Below are 22,556 nucleotides of genomic sequence, written 5' to 3' on the forward strand. Positions count from 1 at the left end.
TTCGGTTCCGGATGCGGTCCTTGCGGAGCCGAGCCCCCGCGCCGCCTGGCAGGAGGCAGCTGCGTTGCTCGGCCGCGTCCCCGAGCCGGCGGGCCCTCCTCCGCGCACATCTGGCCCGCCTCCCCCGGGCGCAGGGGGGAGCCCCGCGTCTTCGGAGCCAGCCGTGCGCTCCGCGCGCGTAGAGCCCCGCGAGCCCCAGCCGGGCCCGGGGCCGGGCGGGCCGAGGCGGCGGCCGGGGAGCAGCCGCACCCGCCAAACTTTGGGTGCCGGAGCGCGCGCGCGCCCGAGGCCCGAGGCGCAGCGGCCGGCCCGGGATGGGGGCTGCGGGCCAGGGAGCCCCGGGCCGCCCAGCCAGCCCGGCTACCCGCCTGGGGGGCTCCGCGCCTCCTCTGCCCGCGCCCCGGGCGCCGCAGCCCCGTCACCCCGGCGCCGCCCGCGCCAGAGCCCGCTAGCCAGCTCCGGAGTCGCCGGAGCCCTGCGCCTGGAGGCGCCCCTGCCTGGGCCACCGGGGGCCACTCTTCGCTCGGGTAAACAGGAAAGGAAATACCCCTCGTGGATTAAAATTAAAAAAAAATCTGTTGGGGGCGAAGGAGGGAGGTGGGGTTTGCCTGCGCGCGTGTTGGACTCCAGAGAGCAACTCAGGAGCCCGCGCGCGGTCGTCGCCTCCCGGCCCGGCCATGGACTGGCGGGAGGAGGGTGCAGGGCGCCTGGGCTGCTCAGGCCCCTAGCCGGGCGCTCCCTCGCCACCGGCCCCGCTCCGGGCCTCTAGGGAACTGAGACGGTCTCTTCTTCGCCTGGACGGCGCCGGGGAGCGGAGGATCTGCGCACCGGGTCTCCAGGATGTGCCCGTCTGAGATGGGGACGCTGTGGCACCACTGGTCGCCTGTGCTCATCAGCCTGGCCGCCCTGTTCTCCAAAGGTGAGGACGCCGCGGCCGCCCGGCGGCCCGGGAACTAACTTCGCCTGGAGTGAGTGTGTGGGAGTGTGTGGAGGATGGGGGCGGCCGGGAGAGAGGGCTCGTGTGCATGTGTGTGTACTTGTTTGCATGTGTGTGTGTGCGCGCGTGGGAACGTGCGCTCCTGCAGCAGCCAAGCTCCTCAGACGCCCCTTGGCCGAAGGTGCTTGGCCTGGAGCTCTTGGGTGGGAGGCCGTAGGTGAGACTGCTAAGGAGCCGAAAGGAAAGGAAGGTCGTTTCCTGAAAGCCTTTTCTGTAAAGGGAGGGGGCGGGAGGACTGTTGAGAGGAAAGGTGGCCTCTGGAGGGCTCAGCCGGCTGTCGGGGGAGGGGATTGAGATGACCAGCAAGATTTCTGGCATTTGAGTTTGACTTTTCCTGGTGGCACTGACCTATTTGGAAATAATTTTGGAGCACTCCTGTTGTATGGGAATACTATTTCGTGTATTATAAGCTGCCAAAAATATAGCCTGGGGGGTAGCTCTGAAGAAGGGGGCTGGGTTTCTCCAGGTCTGCCGCTGTGGAGGTTTGGGCACAGGGTCTGGCTCTCACTCTTCTGTAGGGTGCTGGGAGCAGCGGCCCCGCAGGGTGCACGTGGAGTTTCAGCTACAAGTTGTGACCCGAGTTATCCCAGCGGGGCCCTGACTTGAAGCCCTGTGTCAAGGCAGGAATTCTTCAATGCTGCGTCTTCTCTTCTGCCAGCATCCCTGTCTGTCATGGGAAGAGCAAGTTTGGAAGCTCTGGACAGTCATTCTAACTTGAAGAGAAATGGTGTGATTTGTGCGGGCGATTCTTTCTCATGATTGACCTGGGCTGTTCGTGTGTGGTTCCCCCACCCGGTGCCCCTTTCCTGCAGATAAACACACGGGGAGGAGAGTGAAGCGTCTCGGCTCTCTCTAATACGTGCTGCAAGAACACTGTACCGATATTTTTCTGCGAAGATTTTTGAGATGAGATCGCTCTCAGAAACTTCAAAGCCAATTATCATGCACAAAGTCTTTTAATTACATGAATTGTCTGTCTCTGAGTTCCTCCAGAATCACTGAGGTTATGTTGCTTTGGATCTGATAATAGATGAAGACAGTTCAAATGCTGAGTTTCTGTGCTGGTTCGATTTAGAAAGAGGAATTTACGTTCACCCTACTTCCCTGTCTTTGAAGTGTGGTTGAGATGGGCTCCTGTTTCCTAATTGTGAGTGAGAACAGTCCCTGGGATCAGAGCTTTCTGGATTTATAATGTGCACAGGAAACCAAAGAAAAGGTTGATGAATTCAATGAACCTGACTCAGGCAGACGTGAGATTAAAAAAACCAAAATCCACAGCAACAACAGCCCAGCATTTTTTTTTTTTTTTTTTTTTTTTTGGTTGGTTCTCACTTGGTTTTATAATAGATCTAGACTCCTTTGTGTTTATGCTGCAATAACAAGATTGTATTAAGAAAGGTACAGAATAGCTTTGGAAATAAGACCTCACTATTGTGTTTTTTCACTTAGGTACATAGGTCTGTTACTGATTTCTTTATTAGACTGAGCAGTGTTGAAGACAATTGTATTTCCCCTGATACTTGTGAACTTTTTCAACTGGGAACACTGAACATGTCCTTAAATGAGGTACTCTGTGGTGTGGAAGCCTCTTTACTAGGTGACCAAAAATTAACATGTAAAATGTTATGATAAGCTTAGCATATGACATATTTTGTGTGTTGAACTTAAGTCAGCCAGACAGTTCAAAAGTGAATCGGTTCTGTGTGGAGACTTTGTAAGCAATTAGCAGAGTCTGAGCACATGGTAGATGATTCAGGATTAGTCACAATATGTCAAAGAACAAGAAAAAAATTAACACCCCTATTAGCAAATTGTGTAAAATGGAATTTCATGATGCAGATATGATTTATAAATTCAGGGACAGGCCCGTTCTTTTCCCAGTGTATTCATATCACCTCCTTCTAAGATTCTCTGATCACTTGAAAGTTGTCACCAGCTTGCAATCAAGTATGGACTGTATTTAAAAGGATTTTAATTGGAAGTAAACCCACAAACACACACACACACACACACACACACACACACACACACCCCAAAGTGCCTCATTTGTGTGGGGCTGATTGAAAAAGAATATTATCAAGTATTAAATACCTGTTTCCACATAGTATCATTTTTACTGTATTGTCTTTCCAAATAGGAATTTTTGAATGAAACAAAATGCAGATTTTAATACCAGGTTAATATGCTCGAGCCTTACACGTTTATATTTCATGAGCAGAAAATGATTAGTCGTAGAACAAACCCATCATCTTGTAGATATTTTTTTAAAAAACAAATAAAAATGAGATTTTATTGCTTGTACTTCTATGCCCCTAGGACCTAGAAAGTGTGGTATGACACACAAAGTTTCCCCAGTAGCTTTGTCCTATGGCCCCTAACTTTTGTGGAGAATGGCCTTAAATGTTTAAGGTCTGGCTTTGCTGGTACCTTGATGTAGTTTGCAGTGGTGCCAGCCTGCAGATGAGTTTTAATGCATTACTATGAACTTTGTGGGAGGGGGCAGGTATATGGAGGGTGGGCTGAGAAGAAAAATTAGTGAGGAGATTGGAGATGGGCAGAGGGCAAGGTGATTTTTAAATACAAAGTCAAGAGTGTTGCCACATTTAGGTTGCTTGTTACAATCCTCACGTGCATCCTTCCCAGTTATGTTCCCTTGCACGTGCTGGTAAGAAAGAAGCAGAGGCTGAGAGACCTGTGACGTTGCAAGCGGGGCTGTGGCACTGTCGTGGTCCCTGTGCCTATGGCGGTGCTGGGCACGTGCTCTGCCTGCTTCCAGCTGAGCGTGGCCAATGGCCTGGGCAGTGGGCTTCTTGGAGCGCCTTCCTGAAGCTGCTTCTATGTGTAGAGCTTCTAGCCTCTAATAATATGCTGAAACGGATGTTTAATACTTGGTAATATTCTTTTTCAATCAGCCCCAGACAGTTCAGGCACTTTGCATTGTGTGTGTGTGGTGTGTCTGTGTGTTTACTTCCAATTAAAATCCTGTTAAATATAGTTCATATTTGATTTCCAACTGGGTGACAACTTTCAAGGGATCAGAGAATCTTAGAGGAGAGGTGATATGAATATATTGGGACATGAACTGAACTGTCCCTGAGCTTATAAATCATATCTGCATCAGGAAATTCCATTTGACACAATTTGATGACACTGAGGCGTTAACTGGGTCAGAGTGAAGCTTCTGGGTAGGAGAGTACCACCCCTTATTTAAGGAAGCTGTGGACCAAAAAGAGCTTCAGAATACAGTGATAACTTCTTTAGGGGTCAAGGACTTTTTGGGAGAGGAAAGAATGTCAGAAGGGAGCCAGTTATGGGGGAGAGAGTGACTTTTTGCTTACATTCAAATTCTGTCAAATTAAAAGGACAAAGAATGAAGAGACCACTAAGTTTTGTTTTGTATGAATTAAAGAGTTAAAATATGATTTTATTAAAAATACTTATGTGTATAGAAAGGTAGAATTCCAAGTTTGAGGATCTTTTTAACTTAGTTATGTTCTAAGAGCCAAGAAAAAATGAGTAAACAACAAAAATTTCAAAAATATTTTATTATAGAAGCTGTGCTACACAATATTTAGAATTTATCAATCAATTTTTCTGTTAATCTAGGTGTTATCCATCTTTCCACCCATGCATTCACCCATCATTCCATCTGCCCATTCATCCACCAGTCCATCCATTCATATCCATCCATCCATCCATCCATCCATCATCCACCCATCTGTCTGTCCATCCACCAGTCCATCCATCCATCCATCCATGCATGCATGCATCCATCCATCCATTCATCCATCATCCATCCATCTGTCCATCCATCCATCCATCCCTCCATCCCTCCATCCATCCTTCCATCCATCTGTCCATCCATCCATCCAATCATCATTCCATCCTTTTATCCACCCATCCTTCCATCTATCCATCTATCATTTCACCCATCCATTCATCATTCCATGTATCTGTGTATTCGTTCAACAAATATCAAAGGCCACATGCCTTCAGTGAACACAGAGCTCAGCAGGAACTATTTCCAAGTGTTGTGAGGACATAGGGCAGGTACTAAAGCGTCCTTAGGTAGGGATGTTTAGTGCCAGTCATTCTTCTAGATGACAAAGTGCCTCACACCATCGCTCCGTTGCTTTAAATTGTAAGCTGAAACCTGGGCAGTTGCATATTCATCAGTCCCCTCTTTCTTCCTTCCCTCCTCTTTCCTATTTCATAACTGTTAACTGCCTTCTGAGCACCAATGATGTACCCCATACCGTGCTGGGCACAGGGAGTACCGTAGTAAGGAAAAGCCCAGGTTGATATGGTTACCGTTCCCAGAGAGCTTGCCATTTATAGGAGAGATAGGGGCACATGTGAATTACACAGAAAAATGTAAAGTTAGCACTGTGGGTGTGCTGTGGAGGATGGGGCGAGTGTCTCTGGATCTAGATACTTTGGCAGTTGACTTAGAGTAGCTGGGAAGACTCCCCTTGTCCGAAGGATAGGCTGGCATTACTGGGTGGACTGGGAGGAGTCAGGACTACCGAGGTGATCCACATAATCTCCCATCTTGAGTCCACCAAGAGACTGGGACACTGGGGACTCACGAGGACAGTGTGGCCAGGAAGGTTGGGGAGAGAACCCTGTGGATTTCGGGACTGTGTGAAGGGAGAGGAGAGAAAGTGCTGGGTAGAGCTGGGGTGGGCAGAGGTCAGCACCCTCTTTCACTCCCAAAATTCTCCAGGTGGATGACAGATCCCGCAGTCACTGTTTCATAGGCCATGTTGAGGCAGTTTGTCATTCTTTAAAGGTAGAAGGAGGGCAGGATGGATTTTTAACTTCTATACAAAGTATGTATACGTTCCCTGTGGCTGCTGTAAAAAGTTGCCACAAACGTGACTTAACAGAAGGGCATTCCCTGCAGTTCTGGAGGCCAGAAGTCCAAAAGCAGCATCACTGGGCTGAAACTGAGGTGTCTGCATGAGGCGCTGGGGGAATCCTTCCTTACCTCTTCCAGCTCCTGGCAGTGGCTGCAGTCCTTGACTCGTGTGCAAGTGGCTTCAGATCTCTCCCTGCCCCTCCTCACATCACCTTCTCTTCTGTGTATCTGTGTACAAAACCTCCCACTGCCTCCCTCTTAGGAGGATACTTTGCATTTCAGGACCACCCTAGTGACCCACATAATCTCCCGTCTTGACTTAGTCACGTCCCCTTTTAAAATTTCCAAAGAAGGTAACCAACATGTGCAGATTTCAGGGATTTGGATGTGAATATCTTTTCGGGGAGTGCACTTCTGCCTTTCACAAGGTTGACATTCTACAACTATTTTCTGTCTCCTCTCCTAAATTTTAACTTCTTTTAGGGGACAAAAAATAGGTATTTTTCTATCTCTGATTTCTCTCCAGTATTTTTAGCTTAGTGCTTTGGACATTGCAGGGCCTCCATACAATTTTTAACTGTGCTCCTAAGACTGTGAAATATTGCTGGAGAACATTTACCTGACAGTGCAGTGGCTTGATGCTGCCTTTTCCAGTAATTCAGAGCACTGCAGGGAAAATTTTGGTCAATAATACCAGCTAATTTTTTGAATAATTGCTGTGTGGCAGGCACTGTGTGGAGTGACTTATTAATTTTTTTGTAAATTTGCAGATAAACTCAATGAGGTAGATATGTGCTGTACCAGAAGTTGAAGTTCAGAGACGTTAAGTAACTTCTCCAAGTCATAATAACATAAAAGACGGGCAGAGTCTGAATTCTGATGCCGGAACCCATACCCCTGGCCATTCTGCCGACGTCTGATAATTATACGGAATAACCTAGGCAATTTGTCAGACAGAATTGTTACATGGTGCCAGGCTTGCTAGGGGCTGAGTGCAGAGAGGTCTTGAGACCATTTTAGTTTTTAGCTCAGAGCCTGGTATACAGTTGACCCTTGATATTTGTTGAGCAAATGAATAAATGAACATCATGTTATTTAGTTTTCTCAGCCTTAATTTTTCCAGCAGCAACCAGAAATAATACCTGAAAGGGATTAAAATAGAGATTTACTTCCGAGACCACCAGGGAGGTTGAAGAGATTCTCTGATGGTGTGGAATGGTTTGGTTATCTCCTAGGTCAGCTTCTTTTTTGTTTTTTATTTTTGTTTTCCTCCTCCCCCATCTCCGTAGGTCAAGCTTCTTAAAGAACTTGCAGACATACCCAGTGGACTGTATTCATGATCTATTTATTTATCTACGTCACTAACGGATGTGTAGGGTCCTGGGCAGGGAAGACTAGACAAGGCCTCTGGTCTTCCAGGACCAAAAGCGTAGGTGACACATTAGTGGTCTCTGGGGAATTATAAAGAATGAGGAAGAAGCATGCGGAATGAAGACGCAGACCCTTCCTGTTTGCAGAAGGAGGATGCTTGATGCTGTGAACATATGCATTGTTGATTTTGATATTTGATGCCAGACAGCACGCTTGGATGAATTGTGGAAATGATATGGTGGGGCCTCTCACAAAAGGAAGAGGAAACCAGCATGGATTTGTTGTGACATGGGACCAAAGACTCAGAATATTTTCAGATGACTTTGTCATTTATTTAAAAAAAAAAATCTGCTGTAGGAAGAATTAAGGGGTACATGCAACAGTCAGAGGCCAGGTGCTTCCTTTACCCCTGTCCTTAAACATTGGTTTCAGGAGTCACCCAAGGTGCACCCCCTCCAGAAATTAAGAATTCATAGAGAAGGAAGGCCCTTGACCTTAAAAGTAAACAAACCTGTGGCATGCACCTGAAGTGACTGAAGTACATAGTTTTAGAACAGATCAGTCAACAGTTATAAAGGTAAAAAAGATGTCTTTGAAAGAGAATTCAAATAGCCACTTCTCCTCCCTTAGGAAGTAAGTAAAGTACATAAATAAAGGGAGATTCAGATGTACATTTGAAAAGACAAGAGGTTCCAAAAAAGCGTTTAACTTTTAGTAACATTAAGTTATTCTTTTCACGAGAGTGACATTAAATGTTTATGTTTATGGGAATCTCCCTCTGCAGATTCACTAAGAAGATGTCTGTCAGGTTTCATTGTTGTTATTTGTTTGTTTGCATTTTGGTCAGGAAAGCTATAGTGGTAGATGGGAAGATGCTTCAGTGATAAAATAGTCTGCCGAGACTCAGAGTGTTTGGCACCTCTCAGGATACTGTGGCAATAAAGTATTTTGATATCAAAACAGATGGCGACATTGCCCTGCCTACTCACATTCCCTGCTGCCCTGGCCTCTCCTCTCTTGAGCAGATGAACACCCGGCAGCCACTGCCTCTTGGAACAGCAGAAGGCACGAGACAGGAAAGTCAAGCACGATGGCTCATGTCTGTAATCCTAGCTCTTTGGGAGGCCCAGGTGGGAGGATCACTTGAGGAGTCCAGGAGTTCAAGACCAGCCTGGGCAGCAAAGCAAGACTCCATCTCTACAAAAAACAAAACAAAACAAAATGAGCTGGGTGCAGTGGTGTGTGCCTATAGTCCCAGCTACTCTGGAGGCTAAGGTGGGAGGATTGCTTGAGCCTGGATGTTGGAGGTTGCATTGAGCTGTGATCATGTAATATACTCTAACCTAAGTGACAGAGGGAGACCCTGTCTCCAAACAAGCAAGCAAACAAACAAACAAACAAAAAAGAGACAGAAAAATCAGATTCCTGACTTTTGATTTCAAAAGCTGGTATCTAGTAATAGAGAACAGATTTGGAAGAACCTATCCTCCCAGGCATATGGTTTCTCAGCCTTTCTCTTCCTCCTTCACTAAGTAAATTTTTTTTTACTAGGGGAAAGGGCAGGAGAATTTGGAGGAGATGCTGGCGGGCTTTTGAGCTGCTCTGTGCCACGTCACTCCAATGACAAGTTAAAAATATACTAGATTGACTTCGTGGATATACTGGGAGAGCCACAAATGAAGACACCCTGTCCTAAATCGCCTGGAGAGGAAGCAGAAGGAATGTTTGCATGAGGTGACCAGGCAGCATGCCTGAGCATGGCTCAAGTAGCAGAATCTTTTCCTGGCAGCCAGGGCTGTGCAGATGTGGCTGAGGAAGCCCAGTTGGCCCGAGGAGGCCTTGTGGTCAAGACCAGGGAGGCACACACCGCAGTCTGTGTGGACTGACCGCAGGAGACCAGATGCCATTTGTACCAATCACAAAGCCCTCCTGGTTGTGGTGGTCACTCTGAACCTCTCAACACTTAGAAGTGATCCGTGAAATCATTGGGTGGGGTGGGAGTGTGGCAGTATCTACAGAGCGTTGTTTTGCTACTGGATGGAATGTGGAATGAAGATAGAGATTTAAGTAATGTTACAAAGAAATGATTCAGTGCTGTATTCAGTGCTTACTGATGCTGGGCACTGGGATTGGCGCTCACCCCAGCGCTGTTGTCCACACAATGGTAATGTGTACCTGGGTGGTGCTATGCTTTGGTGGATTCCCAGCAGCTCAGATGGTAGCAGATGGCATGGTGTCAACCTTGAGCACGTTCCAAGGAGACCCCAGGACTCTGTCCCCAGCCCCTCCCAGGTGAACAAATTGCATCAGAGGCTGGCTGTCCAAACAGATGAGCTACTTCATGCAAACCTCAGAAGAGCAGCTACACAGAAGGGGTGGAGTGGTAAGGACGTTGCATAGCAGAATTGTGGCCAAAAGCTCTCCCGAGGACAACCTAACATGTGAGACAAAGGGGATATTGCCACATGCTGAACCTAGGTCACACACGCTGACTTGGGAGGTACGGGAGAGAGGAGTTTGAGAGGAACACATGTAAAAAGATTTGAAGATTTGTATGAAAATAAGCTTAGTAAGAGTTGACAGTCATGAAACTGCCAGAGAAGAAAAACGAGAAACTACACCAACAAGGAAAGTGTGAGCTCTGTGGGGTGTCTTGTCAACGTGTCTTATGGAAGCGGAGGCCTGGAAGGCCAGGAGCACTCATGAATAATCACAGTTTTATCATTATGGATGTGGAATGTCCTCGTGCTTTATCTTGACTCCACACCATCAGGACTCTGTTACGTGAAGCTTCAAGTTATCTTAAGAGACTTAGGAGTCCAGGGTTGTGCTGATTTTAGATGAGGCTGACCCAGGGCCTTTAAGGATCCTACCAGAACCTGCTTCATCGCTCTCCACCTTTCAACCCCTGTCTGTTTCTGCTCTACTGGTGGATAGGCCTTGATATGGCTTGGCTGAGTCGCCACCCAAATCTCACCTTGAATTGTAATAATCCCCACAGGTCAAGGGTGGGATCCGGTGGAGATCATTGAGTCATGGGGACGGTTTCCCCCATATGCTCCCATGGTAGTGAATAAGACTCACAAGATCTAATGGTTTTGTAAATTGGAGTTCCCCTGCACAAGCCTTCTGCCTGCCACCATGTAGGATGTGCCTTTGCTTCTCCTTTGCCTTTTGCCATGATTGTGAGGCCTTCCCAGCCATGTGGAACTGTGAGTCCATTAAACCTCTTTCCTTTATAAATTACCCAGTCTTGGGTATGTCTCTATTGGCAGCATGAGAACAGGATAATACAGGGCTGGACAGTGTGATGGACAAATGACTTCACGCCCAGCCTTATCTGACATTGGTGGGGCTTAGAGAAGGCTTCCTTCTTATTGCTGTGGGCGAGCCTCGGAATTAGCTCTGTGGGGCCTGGAAATCATGCTCCCCTTCGATCCATCCACTGAGGGATGGGAAGGTCTGCAGCAAGGGTCAAGTGCCCCATGGCAGGAGGGCTGGACCCGGGGCAGGACCAGGTGTGGCTTCCAGATGTGTGAGTGAAGGCTGAACAGAAAACAGGGCTGCTGTCTCAGCTGGCTCAGTTCACACAGTTATAATTTATAGGACGAATAAAGTATGGTCACCACATTGCATTGGCAATGGATGGATGATATCAAATCCAGAGAATTGTGCCACGTTGGTCTCCTTATGCTGAAGGGGGAGAAACAGAAAATTTTAACCCATTCAGAAAAGGAGACACCTAGGCCCGTTATCATGGCAAGTAATATCGAAGACACTCCATGAGTTTGACTTGGAAAAGGGGCGACTTCTTTTAACTGCAGAGATGTGTCTCTTCTGAAAGAAGGATGTGCCTGTCTCTGTGGCTTCAGATGGCAGAAGCAGATCCAGCAAGACCAGAGGAAGGTCCTGTGAATGAACCGAAGCCGAGCAGGGTGGGGAGGGAGGGTGGGAGAGCTTCTCACTCAAAATAAATCATAATCGTGATTTTTATTATCATTGATTGGATGCTCATTTTAGGCAAGGCAGGGTTCTAAATGTACTTTCGTTCACTCATGAAATCCTCACCACCATCCTTTGAGTAGTGGCATCTCCATTTTACAGAGGCAAAAGTTCAGGCACAGGAACTTGAAATAACTAACCCAAGTCAACAAAAAGGAGTCCTTAGGCCAGTCAGGGTGGCTCACGCCTGTAATCCCAGCACTTGGGGAGGCCGGGCCAGGCAAATCACGAGGTCAGGAGTTCAAGACCAGCCTGGCCAACATGATGAAACCCCGTCTCTAGTAAAAGTACAAAAATTTAGCACGTGCCTGTAGTCCCAGCTACTCAGAAGGCTGAGGCAGGAGTATCGCTTGAACCCAGGTGGTGGAGGTTGCAGTGAGCTGAGATCGTGCCGCAGCACTCCAGCCTGGATGACAGAGTGAGAGCCTGTCACCAACCAACCAACAAACAAACAGACAGAGTCCTGAAAACAGGCGCCGTTATACGAACATAAATCAGGCCACTTCGTGAGAGTGTCCATTTTGGATGTCTCCAAGCAAAGACTACAAAGGTGTGGACGGCCCAGGGTTCTGGGCTCCTAGTAACAAATTGTAGCATCTCCAACACAGCTGCTTGTAGCCATAAATGATGGGGGGATGATGTGGACTACGTGTATAGAGATTGTGTTTGAGTTAAGTAATTCCTATGGTCAGGGGAAAAAAATCCAAGTTTTACAGTTATGCAAGTGCATTTATGAAGGATATGGAATGTCCATAAAGGTAGTAAGAAAAAACGAGGAGGAGGAGAGGGAGGAGAAGGGAAGAGGGGAGGAGAAAAAGAAGAAGAAATATCCTTTGGCCCATCTGTTCACTCAGATCAAGCCAGAAAAGCAGAAAGCTAAGCAATTTGACTCGCATAACATTCTTTAAATTGAATTATACTTTGGCATGAGGTTATTAGATGGTATTGAGCAATAGTCAAGAAAGATTGGTAGAGATGGTTTAAGAATATTGTCTATTAAACACAGATTTTTCCTCTTCTAGGACATGTTGGAAAAAATTTTCTTGGGCTTTAGTATCAGGAGAAAAACAGCTGCATTAATCCTTGGAAATAGTTTATACTTTATCCAGTGAGCACTGTGAATTTTATAAGTGGTCACATGTTTGGCTTTCTTTAACTTCTAGGACCCTCAGAGCTAAATTTGCTGTTTGTAAGGATGGGCATTTAAGACATGCCTCCTGTGAATAAGTTTTTTCCTTGGCTTTATTTATTTTTCTATGCTTGTTCTGTCTGTTTTCTTGCCTACTTAATTTATCCCATTGCATTTAGTTTTTTGTGAGCTACTTCAAATTATTTTTGAAATGAAGTGAAACAATTTTACTACCCGAAGATGACTGCTTCCCATTTTGATATTATTTCATTCTAGTTGTTTTTCTATGAACTTTTAAGCCAGTTTTGTTCACTCTGTATACGGTACCTGTAATTTGTTTTCAACTTTTTTCAGTTCATGTGTTTATGTAAGTATTTCCTCGTGTTTAAAAATGTATCGTGAATATAAATTTAATGTCTGTATCATGGCTTCAAAGTTTCTATGTTTGCTGGACAATTACATAATTTGTACTTTTCTACTATTATAAGAAATAATTATCTTTGTGCATAATTTAAGTTTTGAGTTACTTCCTTAGATAGACTCACAGTTACTTAATCTCTGGGCCAAAAAAGTATGAGGAGAGCTTTTGCTGCCAAGTTCTTTCTTGAAAGGGCTGCACAATTTTGCACAGATATTAGCCAGATTTGAAAGTATCCAGTCTGCTGAACCTGATGCTCTTAGCAATGGCGAGTGTCAATGTCTGCTACACCCAACAGCATTTATACTCAGTGCTTCCGTATGCCTAGAAAACGATTCAGCAGTCTTCATGAATAGAGTTCTTGCTCTTTGATGATGTTGCTCTCAAGGCTCCAGAAGCCTGTTTTGGTCAGAGTGTGGTCCTTTGCCCTGAGATGAGTTGGCTCTTGAGGGGTGAGGGATTCGAGTGGATGAGGTCACTGAGTCTGATCAGTGGGGAGGACTCAGAATTGCGTGCAGCAGTTTCTTCCAGCTTTCTGAAGTGGGCCCCAGTGAGAGGACGTCAGTGGACAGACGATGTGGAGGTAAAGAGACTTTGGCTTCAAGGTTATGAGGAAGAAGGAAATGCATTTAAAGATGGAATGGCAAGGGTTCCACCGAGTCACCAGGGAAGAGGAAACTCCTCTAGGACCTGCTGTTTGGGCATCGCTGTTTTCAAGCAGTTAGAACACGTTTCTCTATATTTTCATCTGGAATGAAAGTTCCCTGATTCGGTGACCTCCATGGAATTCGGGAGGCCCCTGCTGCCTTAAAACTTTCACGTTCAGTCTAGGATCTATTTGGTTTGAGTATTTTATCTTCAGCAGGAAACATCAGAGGTATGAGGAACCAAGCGCATGAATCTATTTATTCAATCATTTTTGAGGACAAATTATAAACACAATATGATACTCTCTGAGGATATAGACATGAAGATGAGATTAACTCTGCCCTCATGAGATTACAGTCTAGTGGGGGGAAATGAGGCAAGGACAGTGGTAAGTATCTCTGGCAAGCTGTACAATACAGCTGCAGAAGAATTCGCTGATTGCATGATGCGAGGAAGGACTGACATTTTTGGCTTTCATGTAACTCTTTAGAAATCTCTTTTCCACGATTGTGCTTCTTCTGTGTTGGCCATGGTCTTCACTGCTGACAGCAGATCCCACTGTGGTAGAGACAGGTTTATTAGAGCATAGGAGGTAGCAGCTAGACTCCTTGTGCACCGGGGCGCCAGGGTTGGGTGCCAGGAACACCAGCAGCCAGTGGGGACTCCCAGCCACAGTGTGTTCCTATCCTGGCCCCAATCCCAATAGTACCATTGCCTTCCTTTCAGCACCTATGGTAGTAGGGCCTGGCAGGACTACCCGTAAATAACCAAAGATAGCACTCTAGAATATGTAAGCAGGGCTGATCCCATGTGAAACCATGGCCTCATGTCACTCACTGCCCTGCTCCAAGTTCCAGATGGATGCACCTGCTCAACAGGACCTAGGCCAGGCCAAGAACCCAAGCTCTGAGAGATCCCTGCACATCCAATGTATAGGACTGGAGCTTCTTGGATTCAAGGAGTCACTCCAGAAGGCACCTAGAACTGGTGTTCTGTGTGCCAACTTTGATACTCACAGAAATACTCATCTTATTAAAGTTGATTTTTGATACTATTGACCTTGCAAAAAGCTACGTTAGAATATCTCATATGTGTCATGTTTCTCTTTTCATGAGCCTTCTAGGAAAGGATGTGAGGATCCTAATTTTGTGTTTCTTGCATTCCCTTTCATGATATTGACAGATGCATACTCAATAAATGGCTGATTTGGTTTTGATTTTTCTAGATAGGTTCTCACTTTTCTAGCATTTCAAAGTATTCTTTGTGTTTCTTTGAACTGGAGGCCCTCAAGAGGAAGAACTGTTCCTTTTTTTGTCATCCCAAAGGCCTCTGGACTACTGTCCTGGTCAGCATTGAACAGATACTATAAAGAAAAAAAATCAAAGCAGATCTTCCGTTACAAGGATCTTTCTTTAGAATCTGAAGCAAACTATAAGATAATGTCCAAGAAACTGTGGATTAAATGGAAGAGTTCCAGCTCATTTCATGGATTTAAGGAAAACTTTTCTAATAATATTTTAGTAGCAGGTAAAAAGGAAATTCTGAATGGTACTACCTAGGTTTTCCTCTAGGATTTTTATGGTATTAGGTCTAACATTTAAGTCTCTAATCCATCTTGAATTAATTTTTGTATAAGGAGTAAGGAAAGGATCCAGTTTCAGCTTTCTACTTATGGCTAGCCAATTTTCCCAGCACCATTTATTAAATAGGGAATCCTTTCCCCATTTCTTGTTTCTCTCAGGTTTGTCAAAGATCAGATGGCTGTAGATGTGTGGTATTATTTCTGAGGACTCTGTTCTGTTCCATTGGTCTATATCTCTGTTTTGGTACCAGTACCATGCTGTTTTGGTTCCTGTAGCCTTGTAGTATAGTTTGAAGTCAGGTAGCGTGATGCCTCCAGCTTTGTTCTTTTGACTTAGGATTGTCTTGGAGATGTGGGCTCTTTTTTGGTTCCATATGAACTTTAAAGCAGTTTTTTCCAATTCTGTGAAGAAACTCGTTGGTAGCTTGTGGGAACTGAACAATGAGATCACTTGGACTCAGGAAGGGGAACATCACACACAGGGGCCTGTCATGGGGAGGGGGGAGGGATTGCATTGGGAGTTATACCTGATGTAAATGACGAGTTGATGGGTGCAGCACACCAACATGGCACAAGTATATATATGTAACAAACCTGCACGTTATGCACATGTACCCTACAACTTAAAGTATAATAATAATAAATAAATTAAAAAAAAAAAAGGAAATTCTGAAGTTGCCTAAGGGGTACATTAGTTAGGCAGGTTGGCTGTGCTGCAGGAACAGGTAATGCCCATGTCTCAGTGGCTTAATATGAGAAAGATTCATGTGTTGTTCACTCAGAGTCCAGGTCAGCACAACCCTGGGGAAAGGAGGGTTTGAGGACCATGGAAGATGCCTTTAACATCCAGATTTGGAAATGGCTCCATTACTTCTGCCCACATCCCGTTGGTTGGCACTCGGAAACGTGACTTCCATCCCACTGCAGAGAGGACTGGGGAATGCAGAAGAACACATAGGTGTCTGGCCAACACTAACAGTAAAAGGAAACGTATTTGTTCATGTAACTGAGATTCTGGGGACAAAAATGGCATCAGGCAAGGCTTGATCCAGGTGATCTAGGCCCTATGGACCTAGAATCTCTTAGCTGTCCTTCCTGTGTTCTACTCAGACACTCTCCCTCATTTAGACAAAATGGCTTCCTAGCTCAGAATTGCATCTTATCCTAATTTTAATTAAAAGAAAGAACGTTTCTCTTAGTTCTGTCAAAGCTCTGGGCCTGCCTCTTTAGAGACCCACAATGCTCCTTGGGACCTCCCTGAATCAGTCACTGTGGCCAGAAGGATGGGCTAGTTATGATGACTGGCTCAAGCATGGGCAACAAATAAATAGAACTGGCTCACGTTAGAGCCTGGAGGGAGAACCTACCTGAATCACGTGGTATGAAAGGGGGTAAGAGTTAGATTATAGAAAACAGTATGAAAGTGGGGAAGAGTTAGATTATAGAAAACGGTATGAAAGGGGGGAAGAGTTAGATTATAGAAAGCGGTATGAAAGGGGGGAAGAGTTAGATTATAGAAAACGGTATGAAAGGGGGGAAGAGTTAGATTATAGAAAACAAGTTGGGACACTGTTACCAAAGAGAGGGTGGTGGGTACTGGGTGGTTAACAGGACAGCAACAGTCCACCCTTAGGGCTGTTAGCATTTTTTTTTTTTTTTTGAAACGGAGTCTTGCTCTGTTGCCCAAGCTGTAGTGCAATGGCGTGATGTTGGCTCACTGCAACCTCTGCCTCCTGGGTTCAAATGATTCTCCTGCCTCAGCCTCCTGAGTAGCTGGGACTACAGGCACATGCCACCGTGCCCAGCTATTTTTTTTTTTTTTTTGTATTTTTAGTAGAGATGGGGTTTCACCATGTTGTTCAGGCTGGTCTTGAACTCCTGACCTCAGGTGATCCTCCCGTCTCGGTCTCCCAAAGTGCTGGTGTTACAGGCATGAACCACCACGCCCAGCCAGGGCTGTTATGATTTTTAATCTAAGATTCAAATCTTCAAATTTTCTCTAATATTTAACCAAAAAGAGGGCTTTATGTTGTTGCCTCGATGGTGACTTGAGTAGAATTTTACCCTCCTGGAGAAGTTACTCTATCCTTTGGGTGTTTGTGTAAATGTAATGTAAGCTTTTGTTTTCAATGACTGTAATTTTTTTCAGAGTCCTTAATTAGATGTAAAAACTATGCACAATGGAAATTACTGTTGTGATTAAATATTTGCATTATGTGCTGTTAAAAGCAAGCATCAAAACAGACAATTGCTTGTTTTACAAGCATTCAATATTTTGAAATGTGAGATCAGTAAAACTACTGAGAATTCTATTGAAAGAGAGAGAACAGCTCAAATAATATTATTTACATTTTCAGGGGAACAGTGTCAACAATAGGAGGGAAAACAGTGATTTTGAGTACAGCTATGTTAAAAAAAAATCCCAGCTTTTTTTTAAAGCTCTGCCTTATCTTGTTAGGTTCTGCATGTCTGCTTCCAATAAAGAGTTTTTGCTTGATTTCCTTAATTAGGGAGAACACATTAGGGAGTTGTTTGTTGCCTGTAGTTTGGATATATGCAACCAGTGGATAAAACAATGAGGAAAATGATTTCCTAGATATTCTGATGTCATAGATAGTCTGATATTTAAACTTTGGAAAGGACAAAAGCTTGTAGCTTGCATTTGGACCAAATGTCACATTTTTACTATCTTAATTTTCCCTGAATTGTTTACATGTGTTAAAGAGATTTTTGATAGGAAAAGGAAACTATTATTAATATTATTTTACAATTTAAAATTAAAGTGGTGCCATGTGAATCAAAAGGGTAGGAACCAAAGCTTCACAGCAATGGAGGCTATGGGGCAATATGTGTTCAACAAATAGAGAAGAAAATTTTATCCTGTCATCCAGTTTCTTTATGTACTTTGATGTCAGAGGTGTGGTTTGTGATTGACAGACAGTGTCAAATGTTATACCGTGGCTTGCAAATATGTTTAATGTGGCTGCACTGTGAATGTCTTGTCAATATTTTGAAACCAGGGGATTTTCATAAAAGTGGATTTTCCTGCTTCTCTGGAGGTAGGAGCAGCACTAGCCTGGGATTGCCACGTGTGAGTAATTCACTCCAGCTGAGCAGCTGCCTCCACGGTAGACAGGGAGGGGCAGGCGGTCTGCACAGGCTCCACTCTTCCTGCCAAGGCTGCTTTTATGTTTCCCCCCTGGTTACTGATCACTGAGTTTTAACTCACGTGTTTCTTAGAGTGGAGAAATAGTTCTCTATACCCAGATCTTCTTTCAAAAGTAGGGAAATGAAATACAAGAGTGTATTAGTCTGTTCTCACAGTGCTATGAGGCCGTACCCAAGACTGGGTAATTTACAAAGGAAAGAGGTTTAATTGACTCACAGTTCAGCCTGGCTGGGGAGGCCTCAGGAAACTTACAGTCATGGCGAAAGGCGAAGCAAACTTGTTCTTCATATGGCAGCAGCAAGGAGAAGTGCCCAGCAAAAGGGGGAAAAGCCTCAATAAAACCATCAGATCTTGTGAGGACTCACTATCAGGAGAACAGCAGCATGCGGGTGACCACCCTCATGATTCAGTTACCTCCCACCGGGTCCCTCCCACGACACGTGGAGGTTATGGGAATTACAGTTGAAGATGAGATGTGGGCGGGGACGCAGCCAAACCATATCAAAGAGTGCCCTGTGTTTCTTGACTCCTAAGAGCTTCCCTCATTTGTGTGGTCTCCCTGGCCCTGGCGATGCATGACAGTACCAAGTTATTTACCTTTAGTGTGAAGAAACAGCTCGATTTTGTTTAATGATAGGTTGTTTATGTAGATCAGTGCTGTTTAAACTATATTATGTGAATGGAGGGGTGATGCAAAGACCTTCCAAGGAGTTTGGGAATGAGGATGTTTTAAAGGGAATTTGTTTTACATCCTTAACTTCTGTATATTTTCTGGTATTCTATTTTATGATCTGTCCAGGTTAATTCAAAATCACCTGTTCATCCTCTCCTTCTGTCTCTCTCTCTCACACAGTTCTTTGATTTTACAATAGGAAGACACTTCTCTTTCATCTCATGTCTAACTATGATTCACTCCCCTCAGACGTAAAAGCCTCCACAGTTCCAAAAGTACAATTAGACAATTCCTTTAATCAAGGAGCTTAACATTCCCATCCCATAGCCCATTAAGAGATGCATTTGCAATCAAAAATACTTTTTATCTTAAAAGGTATTTATTAAAATGTGTTACATATGTATTTACCTTTCATTGTTTTGATTGTGTAACAATCTTAATTGTAATGGCACCAATTCAAAGAAATTTTTGAATAATGAGAATCTGGCAGAAGAAACTTTAGAAAGTTTAAGTTCAATATATAACCATACATTTTTGTTGTAAAAAGACATAATACGGTAATGGACAGCTTACATTCAAGGTTATTACATTAGGTTAAAATTCTGTGAAATAACTGGAATGAAAGCATGATTTCAAGAAGAAAATGCAGCAAAGTAACATTTCTTATTAGTGAAGAGTTTTTCATGGGTTTTGTAAGTGGATGGTGGTGGGTGTCAAGTCATTCTGTTATTTATATTCCAATGGATACATTTAAAAGAGTGATGTAACAGTTTCATTTAAAAATGTCAAGATTTACAATACACTAGAAACTTCATCCTTAGCAACTGTTGAAACCGGATGAAAAATATTAGATATCACTTTTGAAATGTGCGAGTGGGTACATAGTTTTAAAAATTTTCTGTTAGAGTTGCAGGGGCAGTAATGTGGGAAGACCATTGTTTTTAGAAGAGTAGTTCTCAGCCTTGGGTACACATTAGAATCACTTGTAGAGCTTTGCAACAGTCCAGTGCCAGAGTCACAGTGTAGACCAATGACATCAGAATATGCCAGGATCAGATCCAAGCTTTGGTAGTTTTCAGAGCTCCCAAAGTGATTCTGATATGCAATCAAGTTTGAGAACCCTGGAGCAGGTCCTTCAAAGGAAGCCATCTGTCTGTGTGTACAAGGGTTGAAGCAGTGATTCTGAGCTCTGGCTATACATTAGGCTCACATAAGAAGATACGATGAGTGGAGAGGGTCAGGCTAATTGAAGTATAATTTGCATAGAGTAAAATTCCCCCTACTATTGAACGGTTCTATGAATTTTGACAAATACATATAGTCCGGCAACCATTACCACAATCAATATACAGAACATTTCTGTAACACCCAAAATTTCCTCTTGCCCTTTGATAATGGGCCCCTCTCTTTTTCCTCATCCCCTGGGAACCACTCATCTGATTCTGTCCCTCTAGTTTTTTTTTTTTTCCAGAATGTTGAATAAACTGTCATACACTGTGTAGCCTTTTGGATTAGGCTTACTTCACATTGCCTAATGCATTTAATATTGTTACAGGTTGTTGGTATGCTGGTAGTTAATTTCTTTTTATTACCGAGTAATATGCCATGGTATGGTTATATCATAGTTTATCCATTAGCTATATGAAAGATACCAGAGTGGTTAGTATTGGTTGTTATGAATGAAACTGTTATAAGCACTTGTGTGCAGGTTTTGGTGTAAACATATGCTTTCATTTTTTCGTAGGTAAATACCCAGGGATGGCATTGCTGGGGTCACGTGAGATGTGTGTGTTTAACATGATAAGAAACTGCCAAACTATTTTGCAAAATGGTTGAATCATTTGGCATTTCTACCAGCAATGTGTAAGGTTCCAGCTGTTCTACATTCTTGCCAACACTTGATATTTTCATATTGTAATTTTATTTTAGCCATTCTAATACATGTGTAATGGTACTTCATTGTGGTTTTAATTTGCATTCCCCTAATTACTAATGATGTTGAGCAGAGTTTAGTGTGATTATTTGCCATCTGTAGATGTTTTTTGGTAAAATATCTGTTCAGATCCTTTGATATTTTAAAATGGGCAAATAATTTGGGTCGTTTTACTATTCAGTTTTTAGAATTGTTTGTTTATTTTGTAGAGAAGTCTTTAAACCATATACATGATTTGAAAATATTTTTTCTCAGTCTATAGCATGTCTCAGTCTATAGCATATTTTAACATGTCTTTTGTAGAGAAGACTTTTTATTTAGAAGAAATCCAGTTTACCTTCTTTTCTGTTATGTAATTGATATTGCCGTATCTTAGAAGTCTTTGCCAAACCAAGTGTCATAAAACATTTCCCTTATGTGCTTTTTCCATAAGTTTAATAGTTGTGTTATTTTGGGCAACATAGTGAGACCCCGTCTCTACAAAAAAATTAAGAAATTAGCCAGGCATGGTGGTGTATGCCCATAGTCCTAGCTACTTGGGAGGCTGAGGTAGGAGGATCACTTTAGCACAGGAGGTTGAGATTGCAGTAAGCTACGATTGAGCCACTGTGCTCCTGCGTGGGTGACAGAGGGAGATCCTGTCTCTAATTTTATAAATGTCGTTATAGATGTTATTACATTGAAGTCTATAATCCAATCTTGGTTACTTTTTGTGTATGGTGCAATGTGTATGTGTGTAGGTCAGTATTCACTTTTATTGCATTCGAGTAACCCGTTGCTATGGCATAATTTATTGTAAAGTTTGTTATTTCTCTTTTAAATCGACTTCACATTCTTTCAAGGTTGTCTGACCATATATGGTAGATAGACTCTGAACTCTCTTTTGTTCCCCTGATGTATGTTTCTATCTTTTCACCAATACAACATTGTCTTGATTAGTTTTCTTTACAAGACATCTTGAAATCAGATATGTGAAACTTTTAACTTTATTCTTATTCAGAAATGCTTTGTCTATTCTAAATCTTTTGATTTGAAATGAAATTTTGGGACTAGCTTGTGAATTTCTAAAGCAAATAAACACAAATATCTTGCTGGGATTTTGATTGGAATTGTATTGAACCTGCAGAAAATCCACCTTAATGATAATGAGAACTGCCATCTTAATAATGAGTTCTGTAGTTCATAAACATGGTATATCTGAGCATTTATTTAGGTTTTCTTTGACTTTTATCAGCACTGTTTTAGTTTCAGTCTACAGATGCTGCACACAGTTTTTAGATTTCTACTGGTCTTCCAGATTTTTGGGTGCTTTTGGGAATAATATGCTTAAAAAGTTTGAATTTATAATTATTTGTTGCAATTTTATAGATATGCGATTTAGTTTTGTATATTGACATTATGTGTTAAACTCACTTGTTTTAGTAATTTTTTTGCGAGACATCTGTTAATGTTTTGCACGTACGACCATGTCATTTTTGAATATAGTTGTGTTTCTTGCTTTTCAGTCTTTATGCCTGTCTGTACCCCTCCTTCTTTCCCTTTTCCCTGTCCCTTGTGTGTTGCACTGACTAGGGTCCCCCGGAATGATGTTGAATAAGAGTGGTGAGAGCACACATCTTTTCTCCATTCCCAAACTTAGGGCAAAGGCATCACATTTTACAACGTTAAGTATGATGTTAGTTGTAGGTTTCTTTTAGGTGCTTTTTGTGAAAATGAAGAAGTTTTGCTCTGTTGCTAATTTGCTGAGGTTTTTTCTTCGTAAACAGGGATTGA

At 43.5% G+C, this 22,556-nt stretch overlaps 1 protein-coding gene across 2 annotated transcripts in view; it reads left to right on the forward strand.

Annotated features, from left to right (window-relative positions):
* Positions 1-396: 396 nt before the first annotated feature.
* LOC105495413 (transmembrane protein 132D) overlaps positions 397-22,556 on the forward strand; it is an 830,003-nt gene continuing 807,843 nt past the window's right edge. For both annotated transcript variants that reach the window (XM_071070795.1, XM_071070796.1), the window contains exon 1: positions 397-919. In XM_071070795.1, coding sequence (XP_070926896.1) covers positions 841-919 — 79 coding nt within the window. In that variant the 5' untranslated portion in view covers positions 397-840. The remainder of the gene's footprint in view (positions 920-22,556) is intronic.

The sequence above is a fragment of the Macaca nemestrina genome, chromosome 10, assembly GCF_043159975.1.
Source record: "Macaca nemestrina isolate mMacNem1 chromosome 10, mMacNem.hap1, whole genome shotgun sequence".
Taxonomy (NCBI): domain Eukaryota; kingdom Metazoa; phylum Chordata; class Mammalia; order Primates; family Cercopithecidae; genus Macaca; species Macaca nemestrina.